This window comes from Gymnogyps californianus, chromosome 1, assembly GCF_018139145.2.
Source record: "Gymnogyps californianus isolate 813 chromosome 1, ASM1813914v2, whole genome shotgun sequence".
NCBI lineage: Eukaryota > Metazoa > Chordata > Aves > Accipitriformes > Cathartidae > Gymnogyps > Gymnogyps californianus.
The window spans coordinates 134443389-134467602 of NC_059471.1; the positions used below are offsets into that span (position 1 = coordinate 134443389).

At 47.0% G+C, this 24214-nt stretch overlaps 1 protein-coding gene across 1 annotated transcript; it reads right to left on the minus strand.

The window, feature by feature from the left end:
- Window positions 1-8751: 8751 nt before the first annotated feature.
- Window positions 8752-20861, minus strand: MFAP5 (microfibril associated protein 5). The gene is made up of 9 exons (XM_050908687.1): window positions 20716-20861; window positions 20253-20315; window positions 17460-17507; window positions 16261-16296; window positions 14554-14589; window positions 13717-13752; window positions 12897-12984; window positions 12389-12462; window positions 8752-11805 (listed from the first exon to the last, which is right to left on the minus strand). Exons 2-9 carry the CDS (start codon window positions 20311-20313, stop codon window positions 11684-11686), a joined length of 501 nt encoding a protein of 166 aa, XP_050764644.1. The 5' UTR covers window positions 20314-20315; window positions 20716-20861; the 3' UTR covers window positions 8752-11683.
- Between the last annotated feature and the right edge of the window lie 3353 nt (window positions 20862-24214).

The following is a 24214-nucleotide window of genomic DNA, read 5'->3' on the forward strand; positions in this document are numbered from 1 at the left end:
CAGTCAAGAAATATCTTCATGGCCAGCCTGGTCTTCCCCATAAATTAAATTTGTGTGTAATGATTTTCTCAAAGGTTTAACATGTCAAGTCTCATAAATCGTTTAACTAGATCCTTTCTCTGGTCCTGCGTGTAAGTGGAATTCATTTGTCCATGTTTAAAACATCAGCTCTTTTCCTTAAATGTTGAAAGCCTCTTTCCTCTCCACAGACAGAAAAAAGAAAGAACGAAAGAATGAACAGATGAACTATATTTATGTCACTCTTCGGCAGGGCTCTCAAGTCTAAATAACGATGCAGGCTTTCTAATGCCCTTCATTTAGACCGGTAAGTTCCCTCACAATGGAGATGTGAATGCACAAAGTCAGTGGCAGTGATTCTCTGCCTCTAGCTCTAATGCCCAGAGCAGAAACGTGTTGTTCTGGATGTGGTTTTAGTGTCTCATAGCAAGTCTAGGGTGACATCTTGAGAGGGACCCTCAGCTCCTGTGCAGTTCTGCCCAAAGCTGCAGTCTCTTGCCAAGGCAAGATCTTGCTCATTAGCAGATGTCACCTCTGCTCTGGTTAAAAACTAATAGTTTGGAAAACCATGGAAAGGTTGCCTGATCTAGCTGCTAGTCCAGCTTCCTCCCTGGCTGTAAATTGCCAAACTTTTAATGTATGGTGCGACCCTTTTGCCTGGGAGCTAATAGACATGAGGGGAGATGCTGAACACTCTGGTTTTCCTTCCTTTCTGCTCAATGCAAACTTATTTGGAGAAGGGACTGGGGGTGGGAGAGAAAAACAACTTTACTGAAGATGACTCCATCTCTGTTTCCGATCAAATCCTGGGTCAGTTAAAGGCTAGTGGGGAAGGCTAGGAAGGGTCCCTGTGCTGGTGTGATTGGAGTGTTATCTAGCAAGAGACACTGCTCCAGCTTATCAGGATCACAGAAAGATGTCCTAGCATCCCTTCAGGTTTCTTGTGCTCAGGGCTCTATTCCCCGTCTTGAAGTGAGAACAACAAATAACAGCAGGCTGAAGAGCAGTGTAGGGAGGAAAGAGGAATATCACCATTACTGTTACTAAAGATTCAGAAAGCAAACTGCTAAGAAATCAGAGAGCAAAAATGTGGTGAATAATTAAAAGTAATTACCTAGCCCCAAAGCAGAGGAGAGGTTGCTTGTTTAGTCAACAGGAAGTCGTGTGTTGGTGTGTACTGATATAAATACATATTTATTTTTTCCATTCACCCTTTGCTCAGAAATCGCATTTTGAAACAAGCGCCAACATCACCAGTTGGTTGGTTCTTATGCTGAACACAAGAAATGCAGACACCTGCTTCCCCTTGCCTCAAGCGAAAACCTCAAGCAGAAAAACTTTCTCTGCTCAACAAGTGCTGATGCATCACGGACACTGACTTGCACAGAGACCTCGAGCAGGGGAACAGTAGAGTTCCTTGCAGTTAGACACAGGCAAACAAATAAGCTGACATGCTTATTTATTGTAAGCACATATAATGTAATATGCTTATTTAATGTAAGCATATATCAAGCATCAGCATATATTAAAGTGTTTATTTATTATAAGCACATTACATGATATTCTGTGTTCATTCCACAAAGATTCATCACCCTATTTTGAATGACAGACCCAACACATAGGTAATGCACTTGCTCAGGCACCTCTGCCAGGCAGACGACTCCCATTACTCCAGTCCTGGGTGTAAAAAAAATCTGCACTACACGTAGAGGCAGCTTGCTGTCTAGGACATGGGGCAAAGGACCTTGTCCCTAGAGCTGCCAACTCATCTTGTGATGCAGCTGTGGATGCCATGCCTGGGGAGAAGGTTTCAGCAGTTGTATGACAAAGCTTTGCCTTTCGTGGTGCTGAATATGCAGCACCACGGAGATATATGAAAGTTGTGAGGACAGGTATGAGGTCAGCCTGGGGTGGACATCACCAGGAGGGGTGGGGGTGGGGGTGGGGGGGGAGGGTTGCAAACGCAAATCTAAAGCACTGTGGGGTGAGTGTCACTGGGACAAGAACAGGCATCCCAGGTCACGAGAGGGAAGTGGGAAGGAGAGAAGGCAGGAGTTCAGGATGTGTGGGAGTGCCACGGGGAGAGTGGGTTTATGAAACCTGGACCCCTGAGCTGTGCACTGCTCCATGCTGCAGGATTGTAGATGATGACACTGATGCTGAATTGAGGGCATCTGGTTGCTGGGTGTGCACTAACATGATACGTTATTATGCGTTTTACTAGTAATTTGGCTTTCCAGGCTTGCACTGCAAAACCTTTACCTGGAGACTTGACTCGTGGTTTATTTTTGTTCCACTGTCGAGCTTGTTTTGGTGCTGCAGGATGAGGCAAATTAGGGTGAAACTATTGAATTGAGTACACATTTTTCAACCACAGTCCTGTGAGTGCCTCTCATTCCTGCCCTGCAGGTCTCTGCTAGCCCAGCCTGGGGCTCCTTATAGGAACTAATGACCCTTAATCCTGCTTTTGTGACCCCACAATTTTTTCTCTCCCCGCCTGTATTAATTCCCCCCACCATGTCTCTAGGCAGCAGCAGTTCCATCACTTGCTACCAGTGACTGACACCTGCTGGGATCACCAGCAGGAAGGGAGGAAAGGGAATGGGTTGGGTTGAGGAGTTTGAGACCTAGTGAATGGCTTCCCCATCATGAATGCAGGTAAGAAATGTGACCAAAGTCCAAGTACTTGCACTAAATGTCCTCAAGTGTCTCCTCTAGCTTGAGGCCGTGACATGGTTGGCAGCTTATCTCATTTACGCTAAGAAAAACACAGAGTTTGCGATCAAAGCAGAATGCGCCTTCCCCATGCTGAGAGCTGGGGGTGGGGAAGTACCCACCAGAGCTGCTTGCACCTTGCTGCTTCCCATAGCAGTGCATGCAGCTCCAGCCTCCAGTGCACCCTGCCCATTTGACTTGGCTTCTGATTCTGTGCTGCGCAGACATGGAGAACACCCTTTTTTTGCACAGGGAGCTGCAGGCTGCGTTCCAGTGTTACTCCGTTTTCCTACAGCTCAGCCCCCTGGTCTGGGCACCCCAGATCCTGCTCCCAATCACATCTTCCCCCTCCTTAATGGAAGTCACTGGCTCCGTATCTCTGCAATCATCTGCTAGTCACGGGGAGAAACTCGGTTTTGCACCGCAGTTTTTCACAATGAGACTCGCCTTCTAGCTGTGGTTATGGTTTCACAGACCAAAGTTGCCTGTTATTAACTCCTGTTTGTGCAGTTGCTGCAGCTCATGCTACTCAGTGCAAAAAGAGCTTGCACCTGGGGCCTGGGTGGTGAATCCTGATTTTAATTTCCCTGTTGTCTTTGGAGAAGTCCTTTGCTGGAGGGGCTGGGACAGAAGTGCTTGGGAGCTCACTAAAGAGCAACGTGTTGCATGTTCCTTGGCTTGCAGTCATGTGTTGAGTTCCCTGCAGTTGTACAAGCTTTCCTTGGCTGGAGGTCCTCATGAGCAGTGTTCTTGCATCTTACAAAGTTTTCTTATCAACAAAGCAAGCATTTTCAGAAGATTCAAGATAGCCTTGCTACTTCTTGTCTTCCTCCTCCCAGAATTCAGAGCTGCTCCTATGCTGTCATCACTAGCCACATCCAGAAGGTTTGTGGGATGCCACCACTAACCTCTACTCGCTAATGCCGAAGTGTCAGACAGTAGAATTAGAGTCTGCCTCCGACACCCTGATTCTCTTCCAGGGGGCCCAGTGGTCTTGGCAATGGGGATGGAATGGGATACCCATCCTGAGGCCAATGAAGAGAGGGAGAAGGAGGTGAAAAGTGATTCTCATTGCATGATGAGGATCTCCTCCTCTGCTGTGTTATCTCTGCTGTCTTCCTTCCTTGCTAGTGCACGGCCATGCCTGGCTGTGCTTACTGTCAGCATCAGTTATTTCTTTAGCCATGACCACATGGGAGGCTCCCAAGTTTCTGCTGTAAGCAGTGAGGTCAGAGTTGTGATACACTTGAGCTAGCTGCCCAGGCAGGGGAGGGTATCCAAGAGTCTGAGAACTTCCCAGCTAATTTCATAGAGTTTAAAAATATCTTTTCATGTTCCAGCCAAAAGCATGGGTTCTGCTTGGATGAAAAGGCTGGTAGAAGCTCCTAGAAAGCAGAGGAGAGAAAGAAGAGGAAGAATCTGAAGGGGAAACAAAGACCCTGGGAAACTACTGATTATGAATCATTATTATCAGACATTTTAATTCACTGGTGCCCATTGGTTTTAGACAATGCTTGTAGCATTGCTTCTGCTGCCCACTCAGATGTGGCCCCAAAACAACTATATCACTAAAATATACAGCTCTTGCATTCACATACACAACCAGTTAATTTCCCTTTGCCCAGTCTGTACTCAACGAGGGGACACCATGTCCACTCACCTCTTCTATCATATCTGTGCAGGTACAGGTAGGGTAGGGCACAGGCACATTTACTTTAAGGTGGCTAGCTTGGTCCCATCCCTATTTGGAAAACTGGTGACAAGACCAAAAAAGCTCACAGACTGGAGAGGAAAAAATCTACCCTGAAGCAGTGCCCCTGGGGACTCTCGGTGAACAGAAATGGCAAAGAGGCTTGCAGAGACTATGAACAGTTCAGATGCCTTTCCTAAACTAAACCAAAGGGAAACTACAAAGACACCAGCTGATGGACAATGGAGCCAAGAGAAATGGTGTAATGAGGGTGCTGGGCTCAAGCAGAGCTGATGAGAAAATGACTTGTGATCACAGTGTGGAGAGTCTCAGGAACAACTACACTCACACTGCACGAGGCAGAAAAGAAATTCTTTTGAACCCTTCCTCCACAGCAAGGACCAGGCTGGGGGCTAAGTCTAGGCTGTGAAAGAAAAGAGGTTTTATTTGTTAATCCATAATAACGGCCAGTGCAGCTTGCTCCAGCTGGTCTGTGCTATTTGGGTACCAGACAAGAGACAGTGAGGTGTAAGCATTTTCTAGTGGGTGTATTTTCTAATATCGTCTGACTTTGGTGCTACAAGGGAACAGTCAGAGCAGTAAGCCCCACAGGAATGCCTTCAGCATGGAAAGGCTTTGTAGGTACAAGGCACCCAATACAAGAGGTGGCATGCTGACATGTGCATCAGTGTGAAACCAAAACCTTGGTCAAGACATCACGCTGGTAGGCTGCATCATGTTTGAAGCAACGGCTGCTGCTGCACATGCCACTGCTGCTCCAGCCTCTAAAGCATTGGCTAAGAAGGCAGAGAAGGTGGCAGAAGGATCCAAATCCTGCAAGCCTCCAGTCTCCAGGGGGGCTGATTATGAGGGTGATGACCGTCTCCAAGAAGCACAGAAAAACTTTCTCTCACCACTCTGAAAGGGAACTGAAGTCTACACAGTACAGAAGGAAAACAGCTGCACCAGGCTGAGGCGCAGGAGCCTGGACAAGGGCAGCACAAGAAGACTTGGTACTTCTAGCTCCTTTAAACTCAACAACAAGCCAAGAGGAAGGTGCCAAGAAGGCAGCAAAGGCCAAGAACCACCTGACCCTTGACTGGCACTGCCAAGAATCCCAGATTAGCTGTGGCTGTGAAGGAAATCCTAAAGAAAGCCAAGAAACCGGCAGCCACCATGGCCAAGAAAGCAATCGAGCTTAGAGAATATGAAAGCTGACAGACCCAAAAAGGCAAAGAACCAGCTAAGGGCAAAACAGTGAAACTCAAGGCTACCAAACCCAAGGCAGAGAAATCGAAAGTGGCCTCAGGCTGAGAAGGTAGTGCACAAGAAGTAGATGCTGTATGAGCACAGACAAAGTGTCCTGCTTCAGGGACACAGAGTGTAAATCCTTTAATTGAACCATTGATTTTCATCATGTTTTGCATTTTTTAACACAGTTTCCCCAAAGGAAGATAATTAATTGTAATTATTAAAATTCCTTGTTTTGCAATAAAACTCAGGCTTTGTATGAATTAAATGCTTCTTCTTGCTCTTTTCTTCAGTTGTCTGCAGCAGTATTGTAGAGGAGATGGAGACAGAGTCTGCTCACAGGTGCACAGCAAAAAGAATAGAGGCAACAGACAAAAGCTGCAACAAAGGAATTTCTGATCTGACATCAGGAAAATATTCTCCATCTTAAGTGTGGTGCAGCACTGCAACAGGTTGTGGATTCTCCATCCTTGCCGACTTTTTCAAAATTCAGCTGGACAAAGCTCTGAGCAATCTGATTAGCTTTGAAGTTAGCTCTGCTTGCTAACTTTCAACATAATTTTATCTATGATATTAACTGGGAAGGTATACTACCTCAATAAGGACATTTATTTTAAAAAATGCACAGCTTCATGCACATTTATTCTTTTGTTTAAGCAGGTGAGTTTTCACATTACTTATTATTTAGACACATTGAATTACATATGTTTATTTATCCCATCTTTTTGTTAATGTCTAATTTGTGACAAGCTGTATTTGTATGGAAATTGCAATCTTAGTAAAATGCCCAAAACAGCATTCTGAAAGATAATTTATTCATTAAATGAAGCTTTGCTCTGCTGATGACTTTCACCAATTCAGTTTTTTTATATACTTCAACATAGTAGCAACAAGTACATGCAGCTTGCATTTTAACTGATATAATTTATATTATTGAAAACATTTTTATTTGAAAAAATAATTTACATTAATAGCAAAAGTAGACAATCAAATTCATTCATGATGTTTCACACACCTTTTTTAATAAGGTTTTTTTAATGGACTAAAATTCATATTTCTATTTTGTGGGAGTTTATTCCAGCTTGCTACATTACAAGGGCTAAGGATGGCAGGGAACAGAGAGAAACAAAGCAATATGCTGAAGATCAGAGAGCAGGAGGTGAAGAGGAGATCCAGAAATGGAATTCAGGTTTCCTGTGCCCCAGTTAAGGGGCTGTTCACAACTGGACAAATGTACACTGTCAAACAATGTCAGACCATGTGGTGCCAGGAGTAAATGTTATGGGATCGTGCACCTTTAAAATCTTCTTTAAAAAAAAAAAAACAACTTTAAAAAAATTTTAAACTAAAATCCCTTTTGGTTCCAACCCAGCTATTCTTTATGTAATAGAGGTGCTCTTTTTGGATGGGTTGCACCACTCCCCTCTGTGAAGGACAAGCCCACACCCCAGCCAGCAGTATGCTCTTGAGAGATCCCTCCAAGCTGAGAGGCCTGATGACAACACATTTTGTTCATGCTGTGGGTTCTTGTGGACAAGATCCAGGCAACATGGAGCTTCCAGGTGACATGGCAGCTGCTTCCAACAGCCTCCCCGTGCTTTCCCACAGCACTCCCCTTCCTCCTCACCTTGTTTCAGCAACCAGGGGCTGCCACCTCAAGACATGTGGTTGCTGTTCCCACAGTGCACAAGTTGACCTGAGGTGCCATTCTCCCCTCCCTGCTCTGACTGGCATGTCCTTCCCTTCAGAAAATCCTGAGCTTGGCAACTTAGGGAGCCACAGCGCGTGAGAACCGGAGGGCAAGAGAAAAGGAAAGCTGGCATGGGCCAAGCACTGCCCCCAGCCCCACTTGGCAATGCCGTGTCACCTCATCGAGCACCCATCCTGCTGCCCCACTTCAGCCCCACCATCCTCCTCACCGTGTTTCTTGCTCCGAGATGAACATATGAACAGAAAAGAAAGATGAGGAAAATAGAGGCAGAGGACAAAGAGGAGAAGGAGAGATGGGGAAGTAGAACAACCCTTGCTTTCCAGGTGCAGCAGAAAGCCCTTGGTGTGGCCAACTTCCCCTGCAGGGAGCTCCAGCTCCATATGCCCAGCAAAGTGAGGTACCGCTTCAAACTGGGGACCGGGCATCAGAGCACTGGCCTTGAAACAGCAGCCTTCAAACTGGCAACACTGATTGGTACTCAGGAGCTGAGACAGCAAAATGAGCAAGAACAACCATTGTGTGGAAAGTGACTGCAGGCCATCTAACTCCCGCTCCAGGTCAGAAAAGTTTATGAAAATCAGCCACAAACTCTAGATCATGCTTCTAAAATGGGACTCTGGCAGCTTTCTTTGTGGCTAGTCCAACTTCATGAGAAACAGACCTAGCTGGAGCTATATTTAAAACCATTTCTCTGGCTTACAAGAGAAGCCAACGTCCAGAGACCAGCAACGCAACACCATGACAATTGAGGTTGGAATGGCAGGGGAGATAAATCTGTGTATGGGGTAAGTGCTAATGAAGATGGGGAAGCCTGTCTGCAGACTCCAGTACTGTAAGGAAAGGGAAGAATAAAGTGAATTACAAGAAGTCGATGGCATATGTTGTACTCTGCTCACAGAGCCGGCGGACCATGCCGATAGAGGGACACTGGAAAGGCCAAGAGCTCATGAGTCAGAGCAGCATCAGCCCTGTGTAGATGGGAGCAACACGTACAGCAATACAGGCTGAAGCTTCATCATAGTTCTCATTATAACTGTCTGAAATAGGGGCACTGCAGCGTTAGCCAGGAAGGAGCACTGATTCTAGGGGATAGTGTTATGCAATAACCTGCATTGTGTAGTTTAGTCCTGAAGAACTATGGGACGATGTCAGAGGCATTTTAATGGGTAATTTGGGCCACAGCCACTTTTGTTCTAGAAATACCGTCTAAATGCAGACTTGACTGCTTTCACATGAAGACACTGCCTAGAGTCCCATGCTCTGAATGCTCCATCTTTTCGACCAAAATATGATGTACAGTCAGTGCCTGATGAATCTATGCAAAAGTCAGAAATTCAATGAAAGAGAAATTTTCCTAATCCTTTTGACTTAGATGTGTAATTTTTAATGTAGTCTTTCGGTTATTCCCATTACTGAGTTAAATGGCTCTAGTGAACAAATCCTTCTTTGCTTATAAGATAATTTATCACAGCTCTTCTCTTATTTCAGCCATCTTACCATTTTACTTGGAGATGGTAATTCTCCACCACCAAGTCAAGGCACATGCACAGTGAAAAGATGTGTTCTCAGCACAGATCTCATGGGCTGGGAGGAGTTATCCCTGTGCTCAGCAGCTATCAACTGTCAGGAAAATCTAGCGCAGCTATCCATGGAAAAAAAATGCTGAAGATAATCTGTATCTCTAGAAAAAATAATGATCTCCCAGGAAGACCTGTGATTCATGAATGAAGGGAGGGTGACAGTGGAGGACTCGGTTAGCAGGGAGTAGAGGTCCAAATGACAGATTTGGGCTGGAGTCAAGTCTGCCCACAAATCTGGAGGAAATACAGCTAGAGACAAATAAACCCAAACACATGAGAGTTGCCAAGAATAACAGGGAATAAATTTTCTTTTAATATTTTTGTGTGCATTATATGGACTCTAGCATTAAAACAGTGTTCTCCTGGAGAACACCTCTCCTGGAGAACACCTGGAGAAGCACCTCTTCCTGTCCCTGATGAAAGCAAGCAACAGAAAGGCTTCTAACCATTCCCCAAACTGTACGAATGTTAAATTTCTATATACTGTACAGTAGCTATGTTATACAGTTATATATCTATATCTATATCAGCTTACATTCAACTCTAAATACAGAGTGGAGACTTGGCCTAATCCAATTTCCAAGAGCTCCCTCTAACATCTCATCTCCATCCTACCTTCCTCCACACAGGCAAATTCCACAGGCATCCCAGCATAGAAGTCAGTGGCTGCCAGCTGGCTGAATGTCTTTGAGATCAAGCTCTCCGTGCCCTCCTCTCTACAGAAACATGCATACTCTCAGTACGGAGAAATTCCTCCTCCATCCCTAGTCTCATGAGCCTTGAGTACTCAAGAGCAGCATCATCCTCTGTGTAGGGGTGTGATGCCCCTATGTATAGGATGAAATGCCAGTCACTACATAACTTGGAATTCTTTCTCCTGTATACTGGATTAATACAGAGAGATTTAGCCCATCTATGGCCAATTTCGACCTTATATGGAACAAATCTGTGTCTGCACAGGGTGTCTTCCCCTGCACAGAAGATGTAACCAGCTTCTTGCTGCATACAGCAGAAATTTGAGTGCTGGGGAGAGGCTCTTACCTTAATTGTTTTGCTCTTTTTTCTGGAGACGTCTGCCTCTGTGCAGCAAACTGTCCCCTATATTGTGTGACCCTGGCTCTGTGCAGCACACCAGTGCTCCTGCAAGGCTGAACGGTACTCAGTTCAGCAGCAGAGTATATTATGTGACGGGGGTGAATGCCTACTCTAGTAAACTGGCTTTCTGTTAGTTGGGAACAACGCTTAGAGATCCTAGAGACAGGGTCTTGCTGATCTTCTGCTGCAGTGAGCTAAGCTGCTCAGCTCCGGTGCCCCACTGCTAAGAGTCACATAGAGTGATTCTCACTTCAGACAGCTCTTCCCCACTTACCCTACCCAGTCTCATAGTGAAAACTGCCCATATACCTGGAAATGTTCTCCATATATCTGGAAAAGAAAGTTCTCAAGCAGACCACAGACATCCAGTGCTACCAGAGTGAATTCTTTTCCCCAGGCTGGCCTGCCTCTATAAGCACTTATACCTGCAGATACCTTTACCTACCCACCAGCACCTGGCTCTGCAGGTCAGCACAGCCAGAAAACCTGCAGGAAAACCCAGGGATCCCAGATAATGATTCTTCTCCCACATCCCATTCCAATTTGTGACTCCTTTCTGCTTTGTGCAGAAGTTCCCAGGTCAGGACGTAGGAACTCAAGTGGAGATATTGAAAGCAGGCTCAGCAACTGGACAGTGTGGAGGTAGCCACACCAAGACAAGTCACCAGGACAAACTAATTCATTGCAAGTTCCCAGTACCGCGAGGACACACAGGTTCTTCGTGGGCTCTCTTGGGCTTAGGAGCAGAGGCAACCATACTTACTGCTCCCTGGAACTTGCCTGGAATGGGCATCAAGAGATTTCTTCAATGGGAGGGACAGAATGGGGGAAGAGGAGAGGAGGGAGAGGAAGAGGCAGCACTCTGTTCCAACATAATCTTCTTGAGAAAAATATAATGCCATACTAAATCCAGAATTCTTCCTTTTGGTAGCAGTTGTGTGTGAGGGAGGCAATGGGCTTGAGACAAAGAACTTCCCAGAGGTAGTTATAAATGATCTGCTGCCCTACAGGGACAATGAGGTTTGCCTTGGGTTCAGGACAGCTCAGCTCCCAGTTCTGTCACTTCTCTGAGGCCAGCAGACACAGGAGGAGGCTGTGCTATCACACAGCAAACTCAGTGGCTCAGGAGGACCGGAGAGGCTCAGGCTGACTAACCATATCCAAACTCATACCGATGCCATGCAAGAAACCTAGGCCAGGAGTCCTAGGGCGTAAAGGTTTGCACTCCTCCACATGAGACGCAGCTTAGGGCATCTGTACCATTGGAGAGGACTACATCCTGTCCCCATGTCTGTCTCTGCAGGGGCAAAGCAAGAGAAGATGCAGCACATTTATAAGGACCTCTGGGAAATGAGCAGTTCATGGCCTGCCAGAGTTTGAGAGAAAGAGGGGAGCATCCCACATCCTCAGCAACAGATTTAGAAGATGACAACAGCCACCATGACAGACTAGCAGAGAGGGGACTCTGTGTACTGAAGCACCTGAAGAAGAGGATGTGGGGGAAGGCAGAGAAGCAAGGAAATGGTAGGGAAATCACAAACACGAAGGACTTGTCTTGGGTTGTAGGTAGTGGATGATGATTTCTCTTCTCTCCCTTCCTTTTTCTCTCCTAGTGTTGGTAGCTCACAGAGCATCAGGCCCTCTGCGCTGCTGCTCCAGGAGTTGTCTGCAAGGGTGATGCAGGGGTTGCCCAGATCGGCGGAGACGTCGAGAAGGAAGGCCCGCCAGCTGGCGACAGATCTCATCTGAAGACACAGCAGACACACACAGGTTGACAGATAATCAAAGCTTCCTTCAAATTCTTCACCACCAGAACAGTTAGAGGTACCTCCTTCACTGCATCTACAGAAACTGTTCGAACAGCTGAATCCCCATATACATGAGGCAAGTGAACAAGTCCTTAGGCTTTTATTCATTTCCTTCTGGCTTTATTCATGTACAATACATATTAAAATCACTTGTATTTTGCTGCAACAAAGACTGCATAAGAAATCTAGACTGGATCCTGTTTCTATTCATGAATAGAAATACTGAGAGTTACTCTTTAACCTCAAAGGAATGCAACTTTGAGTAAGGGTGTGTCTGGGGCTAGTAGAGCGTGATCAAGATCGAGGAAGGCAGAGCTCTCATACTTCTTGGTAGTACAATATCTACTTCTCAGTGTTTTTCATGGCATGTGTACTGGATGCAAGGCTGCATTGCATTAGAGCTCCCCCAAACCAAGTCCAGGGAAACTACTACATATGGATTAGGGTTGGGTAATTAGGTAGCTTGGACACTCTATCAGATGGCTGCAGCTATTCTAGGCTAGCTTGTGCTATCACTCACCTTGCATGACCTCATTCTCCTTGCAGACAATGCGAGAACACACCTCCTTGTTTATTATGTACATGCGACGCACACTGAGGGATCACCAGGAACACGCCAAGGACAGTAGCAAAAGGCACAGGGACCCAAAGAAACAAAAAAGGGATACAGGCAATAAACATGTATATTTACTGATGAAGAGGCAAATCCTAAATTTTTAGGATTAGTTAGTCTAGAATAAGGCTGTTGTCAATAGGAAAGTAATCTTTGTAAAGACTTCATGAAATGGCCAAATACCTTAAATATGGATTACAATATAGGGCATATTGCAGCTCCTTAGTGCTGCACAGATAACAGTTACTGTGCTGTTTTAATTAATCACCCTAAAAGGACTCTCTGAGGATAGGATTCATCTCACCAACTGGTTCCCTGAGGGAACCTCTAGTCTTCAAAGGAAACAACTGCTGAACTGGCCATGCCATTTCTGGAGAGTTTTTAGGGCTTTTCTTAGGGACTGCTTGTTTCTTACCTTGTAACACAGAGGTAGCTGATACACTGCTTTACAGGTTTGTGAACAGAGTACAGGCGTGTGCAAGGGAACTTTTCTTCACGACAATCTGGGAACACACACACACACACACAGAGAGGTGCAATCCAGCATCATTGGCAGGTGCACTCATTCTGGCACACATATAACTTCATCACTAGGTACTGTCCTCCAGGCTTCTAGGGAAGGCCCCTAGCCTGTATTTTCCACTCTCTTGTGAGAGATGGGGATGGTTTAGAGGAGAGGAAAATAAGGCAGACATTTCTGATCCCCTTGCCTCAGAAGACAAAAGTAAGGGAAAGTTGAGTGAAATGCAAAACAAGCCCACTGGGAATCCTTGATACAGAAGGCACATGCTGTAAAGGGGACAGATACAAATAAACAAAATGTAAATTGTAGTTGCATGTTTAAGATATGTGTTTCTAACAGATCTGCAATCTCACACTTCAGGACACAAATCTAGTTCCTTTCTTTTCTGGACTATCAACTCCGTAGCTAACTATGATGGGTTTTCTTGCATTTCCTTCTGAAATGCCAGGTCTTGGCCACTGACAATGACACAATATTGACCCAGCATATCTGGTCTGGTGATCTGCCAGTTCCTCCCCTCCTGGGTATGCCACCCAGGAGAAGACTTCAGCTTCCACTACTGTCATTCTCTGGTACCTCTAACTCAAGAAACAGGGTAAAGGGAATTTTCCAGGAGACAAAGCTCAGTGCTCAGCCAGCACCTGCCTGGAGAGATAACAGGGTGGGTGAAAGTGGGTCTGGGAGGGGGTGCAGGCAGCAAACTTAAATGTACCTGATGAAGCCGTCGTAGTTTCACTGTCAGACTGAACTGGAAGACAGAGAGTAGCAAAGTTAGTGTGATTTACCATGATTCCTTCCTAGACATCAGCTTACTCAAAACAAATAACTGGAAAGCTCTTTCAAGAGTGCTCCATTGTAGCTTCTAATGTGGAAAAAGATTTCATTGTTACTGACATGAAACCATAAGAGAAGGTACAAATCCAATATGAATCTAGTGCCAGCTACCCAGCCAACAATGCTAAAAATCCGTCCAAACTTTACCATAAAGCATTACCACCACTGTTCAAAATTACACTGTAAGGGCATCTTGACTTGCAATTCAAAAGGTCCAGTAAATGTATTTAGCTGCTGTAATTGCCATCTATCTAGGCAAGAAGCGAAGGAGCCTGTGACTGCCTCTTACTAAGGAACAGTGACTCCTTTAAGAAACAGCATCCCCAGACCGCTGGTTCTTTAATGTCCATGACAAGGGGTCAAAAGGAGGTTAGTTTGTTGTTCCCTCTGATAAAGCAATCCACCTGTACCACAGTAAACCAGTACATTTTATTATTTACCCAGTGACAAACTGGAAAGGAACTCAGAGGACTGACTGCCAGGTGCAAGTTTTCATCAACAGTTAGAGAGGACTTCTACTTCTCCTGTTCACGTTCCATAGTGTCAGCCAGAGGCATAGACAAAACAGATGGGTGTAGAAAGAAGGGGTCTTTGGGGCATTGGGGCTGTGGTTAGGGGCAGTCAGGGAAGGCAGGATTCTGGGTGTGCAAGGGACTGGGCAAGGAGAGGGAAGGGGGGTCCACAACATTTGGCTGTGAACTGAGAATAAACTCACCAGGACTAAGAAGCACAGGTGGTGTGACAGCTGCAGCTGGAAAAAGAGAAGATATTCTGAAAGATCTTAATTTGAGCTTTCAGCCTCTTTCCCCCTCCCACAGTTCTGCTGATGGCTCACTACTCCTGACCAGTAGCCATGCCACGTCTGGTTCATAGACAATGCTGATCGTGATGTTGTTATCTGACTTGTCAGAGTAACTGCAGGTTTTCCCTGCGAATATGCTGGGTGTCCTAGAGCTGGTGGGATGCGGTAGAGCAGAGATGGGTCCCATGGCACGTCCTTTGTGAAGAGTTTCTTCTTGATCCCTCAACAATAAGCGTTTTGAAGCCGAAGTCTGCTGTAAAGGCTTCACATTTAGTCTTTTCAGGTGTAGATGTAGGTTAGCCACTGCTAGTTTGGACTGGACACCAAGTCTTATATACCCTCCTACAGACTGTCAGGTCTCACACACTGAACACGAGACTGACACAGGTTGCTTTCACCTCCCATCCCCACCAGGAAGATCATGCACCTTGCGTATACAATATTGTGCTTCCACTTTCTCCTCTGGTGTTGTCCCATGACAGCTGGTCAGCTTGACCCACAATATTCTAGCCAGCTGATGAGCAGAGTCACAGGGCAGAGGAGAGACCATGGAACTGCTGTCCTGGAGAACAGGACACCACTCTCAGATGAGCTCTCCTACATGCACAGCACACTTCCCAGCAACAGCCAAGCGCTGCTGCCTCTCCGTTGTCTTTTGAACCATATCATTGGCCAGATGTGTTCTCCCTCTCCCTGCCCTGTCTGGTCCCCCCAACTGCAGAGGGATGTGTTTGAGAGACTGCCCCAGCAGAGAGAGAAACCATTGCCGAGGCTGGTGGTGCCGAATTCAAAACAGGACTCATACAGAAAAAGTGGGGAGGCTCCTTCTTGAGCCTCTGGCCCTCTCCTCCATTGCTCATTGTGAGTCCAGCAGGCTTAGTCTACCTTGCAAATGTCTACGCTCCCATCAGCTCTGTGTCCTTCCCCTGGGGCTATCTCCACAGCAAGGCTTGGCTCTCTAAGGAGGCACATTGCATGCTTTAAGTGCTCATCTTTCAAGTGCCCTCCATCTACCCTATCTTTCGCATACATTTTGCTGCCCCGCAGTGACACAGCTGCAGGCACAGCAGGGAAGACAGTACTAAAAGAACAATATTTCCACCTCCCCATCCCACCACTGCCCAGAGTTTGCTTTATTAATGTCTTTCGGGTTTTTTGCCACCTCTGTCTCCTGAGCACTCAAGCATGGCCACTAGCTGTCAGCAGACACGCACGCACCCTGTGTCCCAGTGCTGCCCAGTTAACTGGTAAACCTGACCAATTTCTGTCCCTTGTCATTTAGTCTCTTCCTTCCTGCAACCTTCTCTGGAAGCCCAGGCTGCGTGAGCTTCGGACTTCATGGCTTCCTGCAGTGCAAACAGCTTCAGAGAGCCCTGGTACACCAGGTGAGATTGGCATTTCCTTGGAGAACAGGCCATTAAGCCACCCTAAATTCATCTCCCTGCATGGAGCACAGAAAGGACTCCCAGATAGCCATAAATGCTGGAAGAACACTGCTAGATGTCAAAAGTGGGGAAGAGGAATTTCTGAGCGTAATGGGTAATTTCTCAGTCTATGTAGGTGGGACTAAAGGTGGAAAGGGGAAAAGAAACCTGAAGTTGCCAAGAGATATGAGCTTACCAGAGGTGCTGATAAGAGAGTCGGTGCTAACTTCACCTGGAAAAGAAAGAATGTCCTTGAGAGAGCTTGTCTTTACTTCGTGGTCCCTTCCTTACATAGCCAGTCATAGATAGTTTGAATTACCTTGGCCACCATGGTAGGCTTATGAGACAGTGGGATCCAATCCAGTAAACACATAAACAAACACCATACCCCCATCCCACCCATATCCATCCCCCTTTTCAGTGACTGGCCTGGGACTGGATTTCTTAGTGCACACATTGCATCAACCCTTACTGAACTCTGGATTCATATTCTGACTTCTCAGATATGGCCACTGTGGGCATCTCCATGGGAAAGACAGACGTCTGAAACGAAGGCGCTGATGGCTCCTGCAGCAGTTAGGACAGACAGCTGAAGCACCCACCACAGAGAAGGAAGGAGGCAACTCCAGAACCTAGCCTTGACTGCAGAAATTCATCAGCAGATGAGTTTCTTTGAAAGACAACTGATGGCAAAGCTGGTGTAGGTGTGATGGAGGGATAAAGTGTGAAGGAAAGGGAAGCTTGGTGGACACGTTTTGGACTGGCTTTTGAATAGTTTTCCGGGAAGCCCCAGGTATTACACATGACAGCTGGGAGCTGTCTGATGGCTTAGCCAGGGGCTTCAGTTTGAAGAAAAGGCAGGCCCTTGTGGTTCTTCTGAGTGCTGAAGCATGATGCAAACATACGTTCATTTTATCTTATCGTGTCACAGAAATGGAAAAAGGTCCAGAGGGATAAAGCAATTCACCCCCAACAACACAGCCAGTATGAAGACCAGTCAATATCCTTTCTCAGTGGCCTCACTGCTAAAGCACCGTGCCACTTGTGCACCCTTTTTCTTGGGATTTTCCTGAGCAGCAGTAGAGTTCCCCAAGCATTTCATGGCTGAATAATTATCAGCTCTCCTGGATCTCCCACAACCCTTGACTGTGAACATAACTTCATGTGCTTCAGCTAAGTGTTCAGGACCCCAACACTAGTGAATTATTTGTAAAGAACACACAACACTTAGCAGGTTGTCTTGGAGAGCTTGTTTAATCTTCACTGAAAGGCAAGCTCACAATGTCAGAGGCAAGGAAACAAAGAACAGCATTTGCAATTAAACAGGCTGTAACTACACAGGACAACTGGGTCACATGAGCAGTCTTTAGCACATAGCATGCCTGTAATACTTACCAGTTGCACTTTCCAGTTCTTGCCCATTGACCACCCATGGAAACCAGTCTGCAAGAGAAGACAGGGGAGTGAAGAAAGGACAGAGAGAGGGATTTCTATAGTCTGCAGGCTTTGTGAAATTTTTATGAGATGCTTATCTGTCCAGGAGACACCACTGCCCTCTGCTGAAAGGAGACATGCTCCCCTCTCTGCCTCAGCCTCCACTGCTGGCTGGGTTCGTTCTTTAAAGACTTGTGGATACAGTGGGTCCTGATCCTATCCCTGCTGCTTCCACCAGGGTCAAAGGCTAGGCACAGGGAAAAGATAGTAAATACCTCCAGATCTGCTACCAGACTTTGCATTCCTGAAACCCCATTTGATGCATTTTGAAAACAAATTGCACATTGCCTCCCTGCTCTGGAGGCTGGTCAAAATCCCTATCTCCATTTTATAAAAGAGGAAACTGAGTCATGGAAATTATTTGCTTGGGGTCACAGATTGAGTCATTGGCACAGTAAGAAACAGATTGCAGGTCTTGTAGCTCCTTAGGCAAATAATTATCCGGTCCATCATCCTGCCTGGGTATGGAGCACAGAGCAGAAGATCTTTCCCCTCTCTGTCCCTGGGTGCACTGGAGAGGGAGAATGATGAAGGCTTGACTGTGCATGCTATGTAGAAGAGGAGAAATTGAAACTGAGCTAGATCATTCGTTTGTCCAAATATAAAGGGTGAGAGAGCTGTTTCCTACAGCAGCCAGGAATAGGAAAATATTTCCTGCTAGCCACAGACGAGGGAAATGTCTGCGTAACTGGGGTGGGATGAAGGAAGGAGTTGGCAGGAAAAACCCAGTGATCTGGGGCACTGCAGGGATGTGTGCAGGACCAGCCCAAAAACCAGTACACCCTGCTACGTCTTATGAACTCAGCCTTTAGCTTTCTGTTAATGGGAGCACTGCACGGGTAAAAACTATCAGGTCTGGAGTGTTTGTCTTAGTTCTTCCTCATTCCAAGAGCAGTTACTTGCAGGCCACAGAGGGACTCTTGGGACTCCTATATCATCCTGCTCTGCAGCATTACAGAAGTCGCTGGACCCTGCTATTCCCTTCCCACTCAGCTGCCAGCAAGGGCTCAGCTGCTGGCAACTGACCCAGGGAGAGCCAGACATGTATAATAACTTAAGCGCACAATGTAGTGCAGACCAAAACTTTCCCTGTTCTGGCTAATCTCTTAATGGTAACAAGTAGAGGAGAAAAATAATATTGAACACTTTCTCACTTGTTTCTGATACAAAAGGAAGGACACAAATTCTGAAACCATTGCAGGGGCCAGCGGTGCCAGATTTGAAATAGGAGTCATATGGAAAAAGGGGGGAGGCTCCCCTCCTTTTTTCTAACATTGAAAAGTCAGCTCTGACTAGCTCCCCCCCCCCCCGCTCACTAGGAGATAACTAGAAAACTGCTCCAATTCTAAAACAGGACACAAGTGAAGTGAAACCTCTGTATATGAGGAGAGAAGACAAAAGAAGTTACTTTCCTATTAGATTTTTAATCACTTCAATTTATATTTGCTATGGTACCCAATTCATATGCTTTATAACGATTGGACTTCATTGTCCAAGTTGCAATAAATTCATCCTTGAGGTCTCAGAAAACTGCAACCCTAATTCACCAAATCTGTAGCTCACCCAAAACCAAGAGAGACAGAGACCAGCTAGTGATTCCTGTTGTTTTCCAACTTAAAATAAAAAAACCCCAGAAATGCTAAAACAAAATACACAAAAGTAAGAAATATTCCTTTCAGGCCTCCTTCATACATTATAAAAACCACAGCCTTTTTTTTCTGCCTCTAACTTTGTAGGCCACCTACAAGCTCATCTCTTGGATGCCTCACCTCCCTGCTTCACAGTCACAAACATGACATCTTCTACTGTGCACCTTTACAGGAAAAAGTGCTCCTGGGAGCAGAATCAGGCTTCAGCATGAGGGGAGAACGGAGAAGAGTAGATTGGAATAACCTGCCTTGAATGTGATAGGTGCAGTCATCTGTCTTCTACATACAGTCTTTCCTGGCCAAAGCTTTTTCCATTCACTGGAATTAATCTTCTTTTGCTGTCTGTCCTGAGTCTATAATGTCTGATGCTGCGCTCTTGTTTTGGTTTTTTTGTGGGTTTTTTTTTTTAACAAATTCGATCCCACCTGAATTTTTGCCAAAGTAACTCCAAGCAAACAAAGACGTGGAGCAACAAAACAGAACAACAACAACAACAGAAGCAGAGAGTGGTTTGAACTACGGAGGTTAGGCTTCTCAAAACAGCTATACAAAAAACTACAAAACCTCCCTGCAGCCGAGTGGCCTGGAATGAGGCCGTTCCAGCAGGAACTGCTAGTGACAGCAAATGTTTCACCACTATGACAGAACAAATTTTGTGGAGCACTAGGAAATGCTCTGCAGATCATGCAAACACAGGTGGTACAGCAGTCTACAGTAAGCACAAAGCACAGCTAACTGTCTTTCTCAGCTCTGGACCTGACTGCTTTGCTGACCCAAACATCCCTGCAGTGGAGGCTGTAGTCGTCTGTCTCTTGCGACTCCCAGTAATTACTGGAGAATAGACACATATGGGAATCAGTCCCCAGTTCCTAAATTTTTCCTTACAACCATATATCCACCTTGCCTTTCCTGTTCAGTCCTTCCCCCTTCACTGTCCATCTACATGTCTCTGTCTTTCTCCTTAGGTCATTGCACATTAGCCTGCATAGGAAACTCCACCGGGCCAGGGTGGAGGAGAAATCCTCCCCCTGGCGTAAGAACTCACCAGCTGGGGACAAGGAGAATGCTAAGAGACACAACAGTATACAGGCTCCAGAGGTCTTCATCCCTGTGGAGTGGAGGAGAGAGGATTCAGAGGAAAGCTAAGGCAGAAACAGGGATACCCTCCCCTATAGCACAGAAACTCTTTGCTTGCTGCCTCCATTTCCCTCTCAAGACCACTTGGTCTTCCCAGCCTCCCTCCCACGTGTCTCCCTCCTACTCTGGCCAGTTTTCCAGGTGTTTCTGAAATATTTTGGACTGAACATAAAAATCCATCTGCTTGCTTTCTCTTTCCACCTCCTTTCTCCAGTCTCCGTCTCTTTTCTCATCCAGGTGGCTAAGCCCCTCTCCACACACCCCCCCAGCATGCAAAGGAAAGTTTCTCCTTGTTCTCTCCCTCCACTCTCTTCTACTTTTAAATTATCTTGAGGAGCACTAAGAGAATAGATAGGGTCCCCATCACTTACTGCAGCTCTCGGTCTCTGCTCCCTTCAGCAGCAGACGCTCTGTCTTTCCCCTTCAGCGGTTCCCCCCACTTTGGCTATTGGGTAAATCACATGCAGCCACACCCAGAACACGTTCTACTTTTGGTTGTCTTCAAAATACGATTTTTGGGAAAAATAAGAAAAAAAAAAAAGAAAGAAAAAGGACAAGCCAGCGAGATGGTGGGACGTGGTGTCATCATGCGTCTGGAATGAGGGGGGGAGCGAGGAGCAGCAGCCCACACCCTCATTCCAGAGTTTATTATCCTCCGAAGGGAGCCCGCTCCTCCCATTCCCCCAGGATGGCCCAGCACCAGGGACGGATTCTTGTGTCTATGTTACACATTTGCATCCCGTGCCGCTTTGCCCTCCTACGCAGTCCCTCTTCTTCTTCTGCCGCTGCATCTCGCCGTGTCTCCCCACTCAGCTGCTGCCTCTTTCCACCCCAGTCCTTTGGTCCTCTTTTCTTACTGTTTTCCTGCCTGCCTCTCTCACACGGACACTCTGCAGAGCCCGCATCCCTGTTTGCCTTAACAACGTGCTCGGCTTGCCGCGGCGCCGGGACGGACTCTCGCCTCCCCCCGGTACTCCCCCGGACTGTCACTCTCCGGACACAGAGCCCACCCGGCACGCCCAGCAAGCGATGCTCCTCCAGCCGCCACGACCGCGGGGTCTCTCCCCCCGGCCGGGCCGCCTGCAGCCGGAGCCGAGCCCGCGCAGCGGGGACGGGCCGCGGCACCGGGGAGGACCGGGGGAGGGGGAAGCACCGGCGCCCCGCCGGCCGCGGGCAGATGGCGGGCTGGCAGGCAGCCAATCGGCTGGCAGCAACAGTGATGACATCACCCCCCTGCCCCGCGCCGGGGCGGGGGCCGGCGCCTCCCGGCGGGATGGAGATGGATGGGGATGGGGATGGGGATGGGGATGGGGCTCGCGCTCCCCCCAAGGACCAGGCTCGTGTGAGGGGGGGACGGGGAACAGGCACCGGGGCACGGGGTCCGTTCTGCAACGCCGTTGCCATTCTGGCCAGTCTGAGAAAGGTGGGGAATAGGGAAAACGTGTGCAAAAAAAAAGGGGGGGGGGGGGGATGGAGTAGGAAAACGGGAGAGACATAAACTGAGAAAGGAAGAGGAAGAATGAGATCTGACCCTCACTGCCACCCTTCAGGCTCCCTTGTGCCTTCAACCACGCTGCGTTTTATGAGTGAGGGAGGGCCAAGCTCACGAGCCCCACTGGAATAACTGCTCTCCCCTAACCCTTCCTCCGACAGCCCTGGGATCCCCTGTCTCCTGTTGCTTTCTCAGAGACTTCTTTTCCCTTTGCTGCTTCTGGAATTACTCCTCTGGGTCTGAGGAGGCACTGACTGGACGGTGCCCCTTGTATGAGCTTCAAGGCACAATCTCAGTCCTGAAGCCAAGGAGAAAGCTAGGAAATGACCCAAGCTCCCTCCCTCATACAGCAATGAAAGACAGAAACCTTGTAGGGGAGAGCTGTGTCCCCTAAGGCTTATCCTGGTAGCTAGGTAACCCTCGTTTGTTCTCAACAAATTGCAGACTAGGAATAAAATCCTATAATGCCCTGTACACAGTTGCTAAGGATCCTCACTATGTCCTTGCTGCCATGAGAGACCCAGAAGAGTGCTACCCGCATGTGACATAACTGAAGCCACCACTTCTCACCTAATAGTGGCTGAGCATCCGTTGTGGCAGTGCTCAAAAGAAAAGACAGAATGACTGCTTCTTATTTCTGGTCCTCCCAAGACTCGTGGGAGTTGGGAAGCACTGGTGGTGGGCAGTGCCAGAAGAGTGGTAGAGGGGATGTGGAAAGCTAGGCATTTCCCTGCTCAGCAGGGCAGCCCTCTGGACCCAAGCACCATCACTCTGTTTCACTCGAGCGAGACACCACCATTCCCACTTTCAGGGACTGGCTAAAACACAGTCCACTGGAGATGCTCAAAGGGCGATTAAACAACCAAAAGAAAGTGATGGGAGTTATAACTGCACCCCAGTTTGAGGAATCCTCTCAGATCCTCAGCTTTTTCTGGAAGTCCACATAGCAGTATGTTTGGGCTACACATTTCCACACAGCTTGGTTTGGGTTTTGTTTTTCTCTGTGCCTCTGTGTTGTCATTCAAGCCTCTGTTACTGCTTAACTGGGTAACTAAAATATCTTGAAGACCTTGTCAGTTCTGAACACATTTATTTGGAAACTTTCATTGATGCTGCATGTTTTGGTCTAGCAATGTTTTGATGTACCACCATCTCCCACAGAGCGCAGGATTCACCTCTAGTCCTGGGCAAGGTTTCTTCTGATTGCTTTTGAGCTTTCAATCCTTTCTTCAAACTGGAAGACTGTCCTCCCCCAGCTGCTCAATGCGGGTAGACCACTTGTACTAGCAGCACCCCTCCATTTGGAGAGCTTGGTGCAGATGGGGGGGATGCTCCTGGTGATGCAATCGCTGGCTGGGAAGCAGTTCAGTATTTTATATGCCAGACAAACCGCACTGAAATAACTGGAGGTATCCTGCTGCTCTTGCTCGCTGTGGACACCGGAGGGAGCTGCAGCACACCGGCATGCGAAGCCCCATTTTCTCCTCTTGCAGTCCAAGCACATTCTTGAAGAGATGTGGCTCTGTGTCTGCAGGCCCCGATCTAGTAAGAAGGCTCTCCTTTTAGCTCTCCTGTGTGTCAGTCTACTGGATCCACAACTGTTTAACCGTTTTGCTTTTTGGGACAGACAAGAATCTTGTTATTTTTTCCCCCATCCTTGCCCCATGACAGTGACAAAGATAGCCGGACAGCCCTCATGGCTGGGAGATAGGAGTAATTACATCCTTTTGCACCTTCCCTTCTCATTCACGTTGCTGTCTTCTGCTTTGCATGCAGCCATCCTTCTCCAGCAGAGGGTATCTTGGGGACATCTACAGCAGATGACTCAAGGTGAAGCACTCTTCCCTCTAAAAAGTCAGGTATCTGTGCCACAGTATGGGCCACAATAATCTCCTCCTCCACAGAAGGAGAACTGTACCACAGTAAATAGCATGGGTGACTCATAAAGGAAACACTTCCATCCATATATTCCCTTAAGCTGCGCTGACCCCAGTGCCTGTATGTGTTTCCCTAAGATCAGAAGCAGTGACAGTGATTCAGCAAAAATTTCTCTTCCTTCCAAGTTGGTATTGATCCCATTATGTTACCAGGCATGCTATAGCGATGGTAGCGTGGTATTTTGGATGAGACACAAAATCAGCCTTCCTGGAAATTAAAATCTCCTGGTGCATTTCATCCCAGAGATTACTGCATCTCAGCAGACAGGTAAGTGATCCTGGGGCATACTATTGTAAAGGTCTTGGAGAGGCATTTAAATGCCTGCTGATTTCTTTCCCTCTCTCTCTTTCTCTCCCTGGCCTTCACATATCCTCATGGTAACTGGGCATTAAGTTACATCTGAGTGATGAGAAATTAATGAACTGTTGTAAGATGTTTGA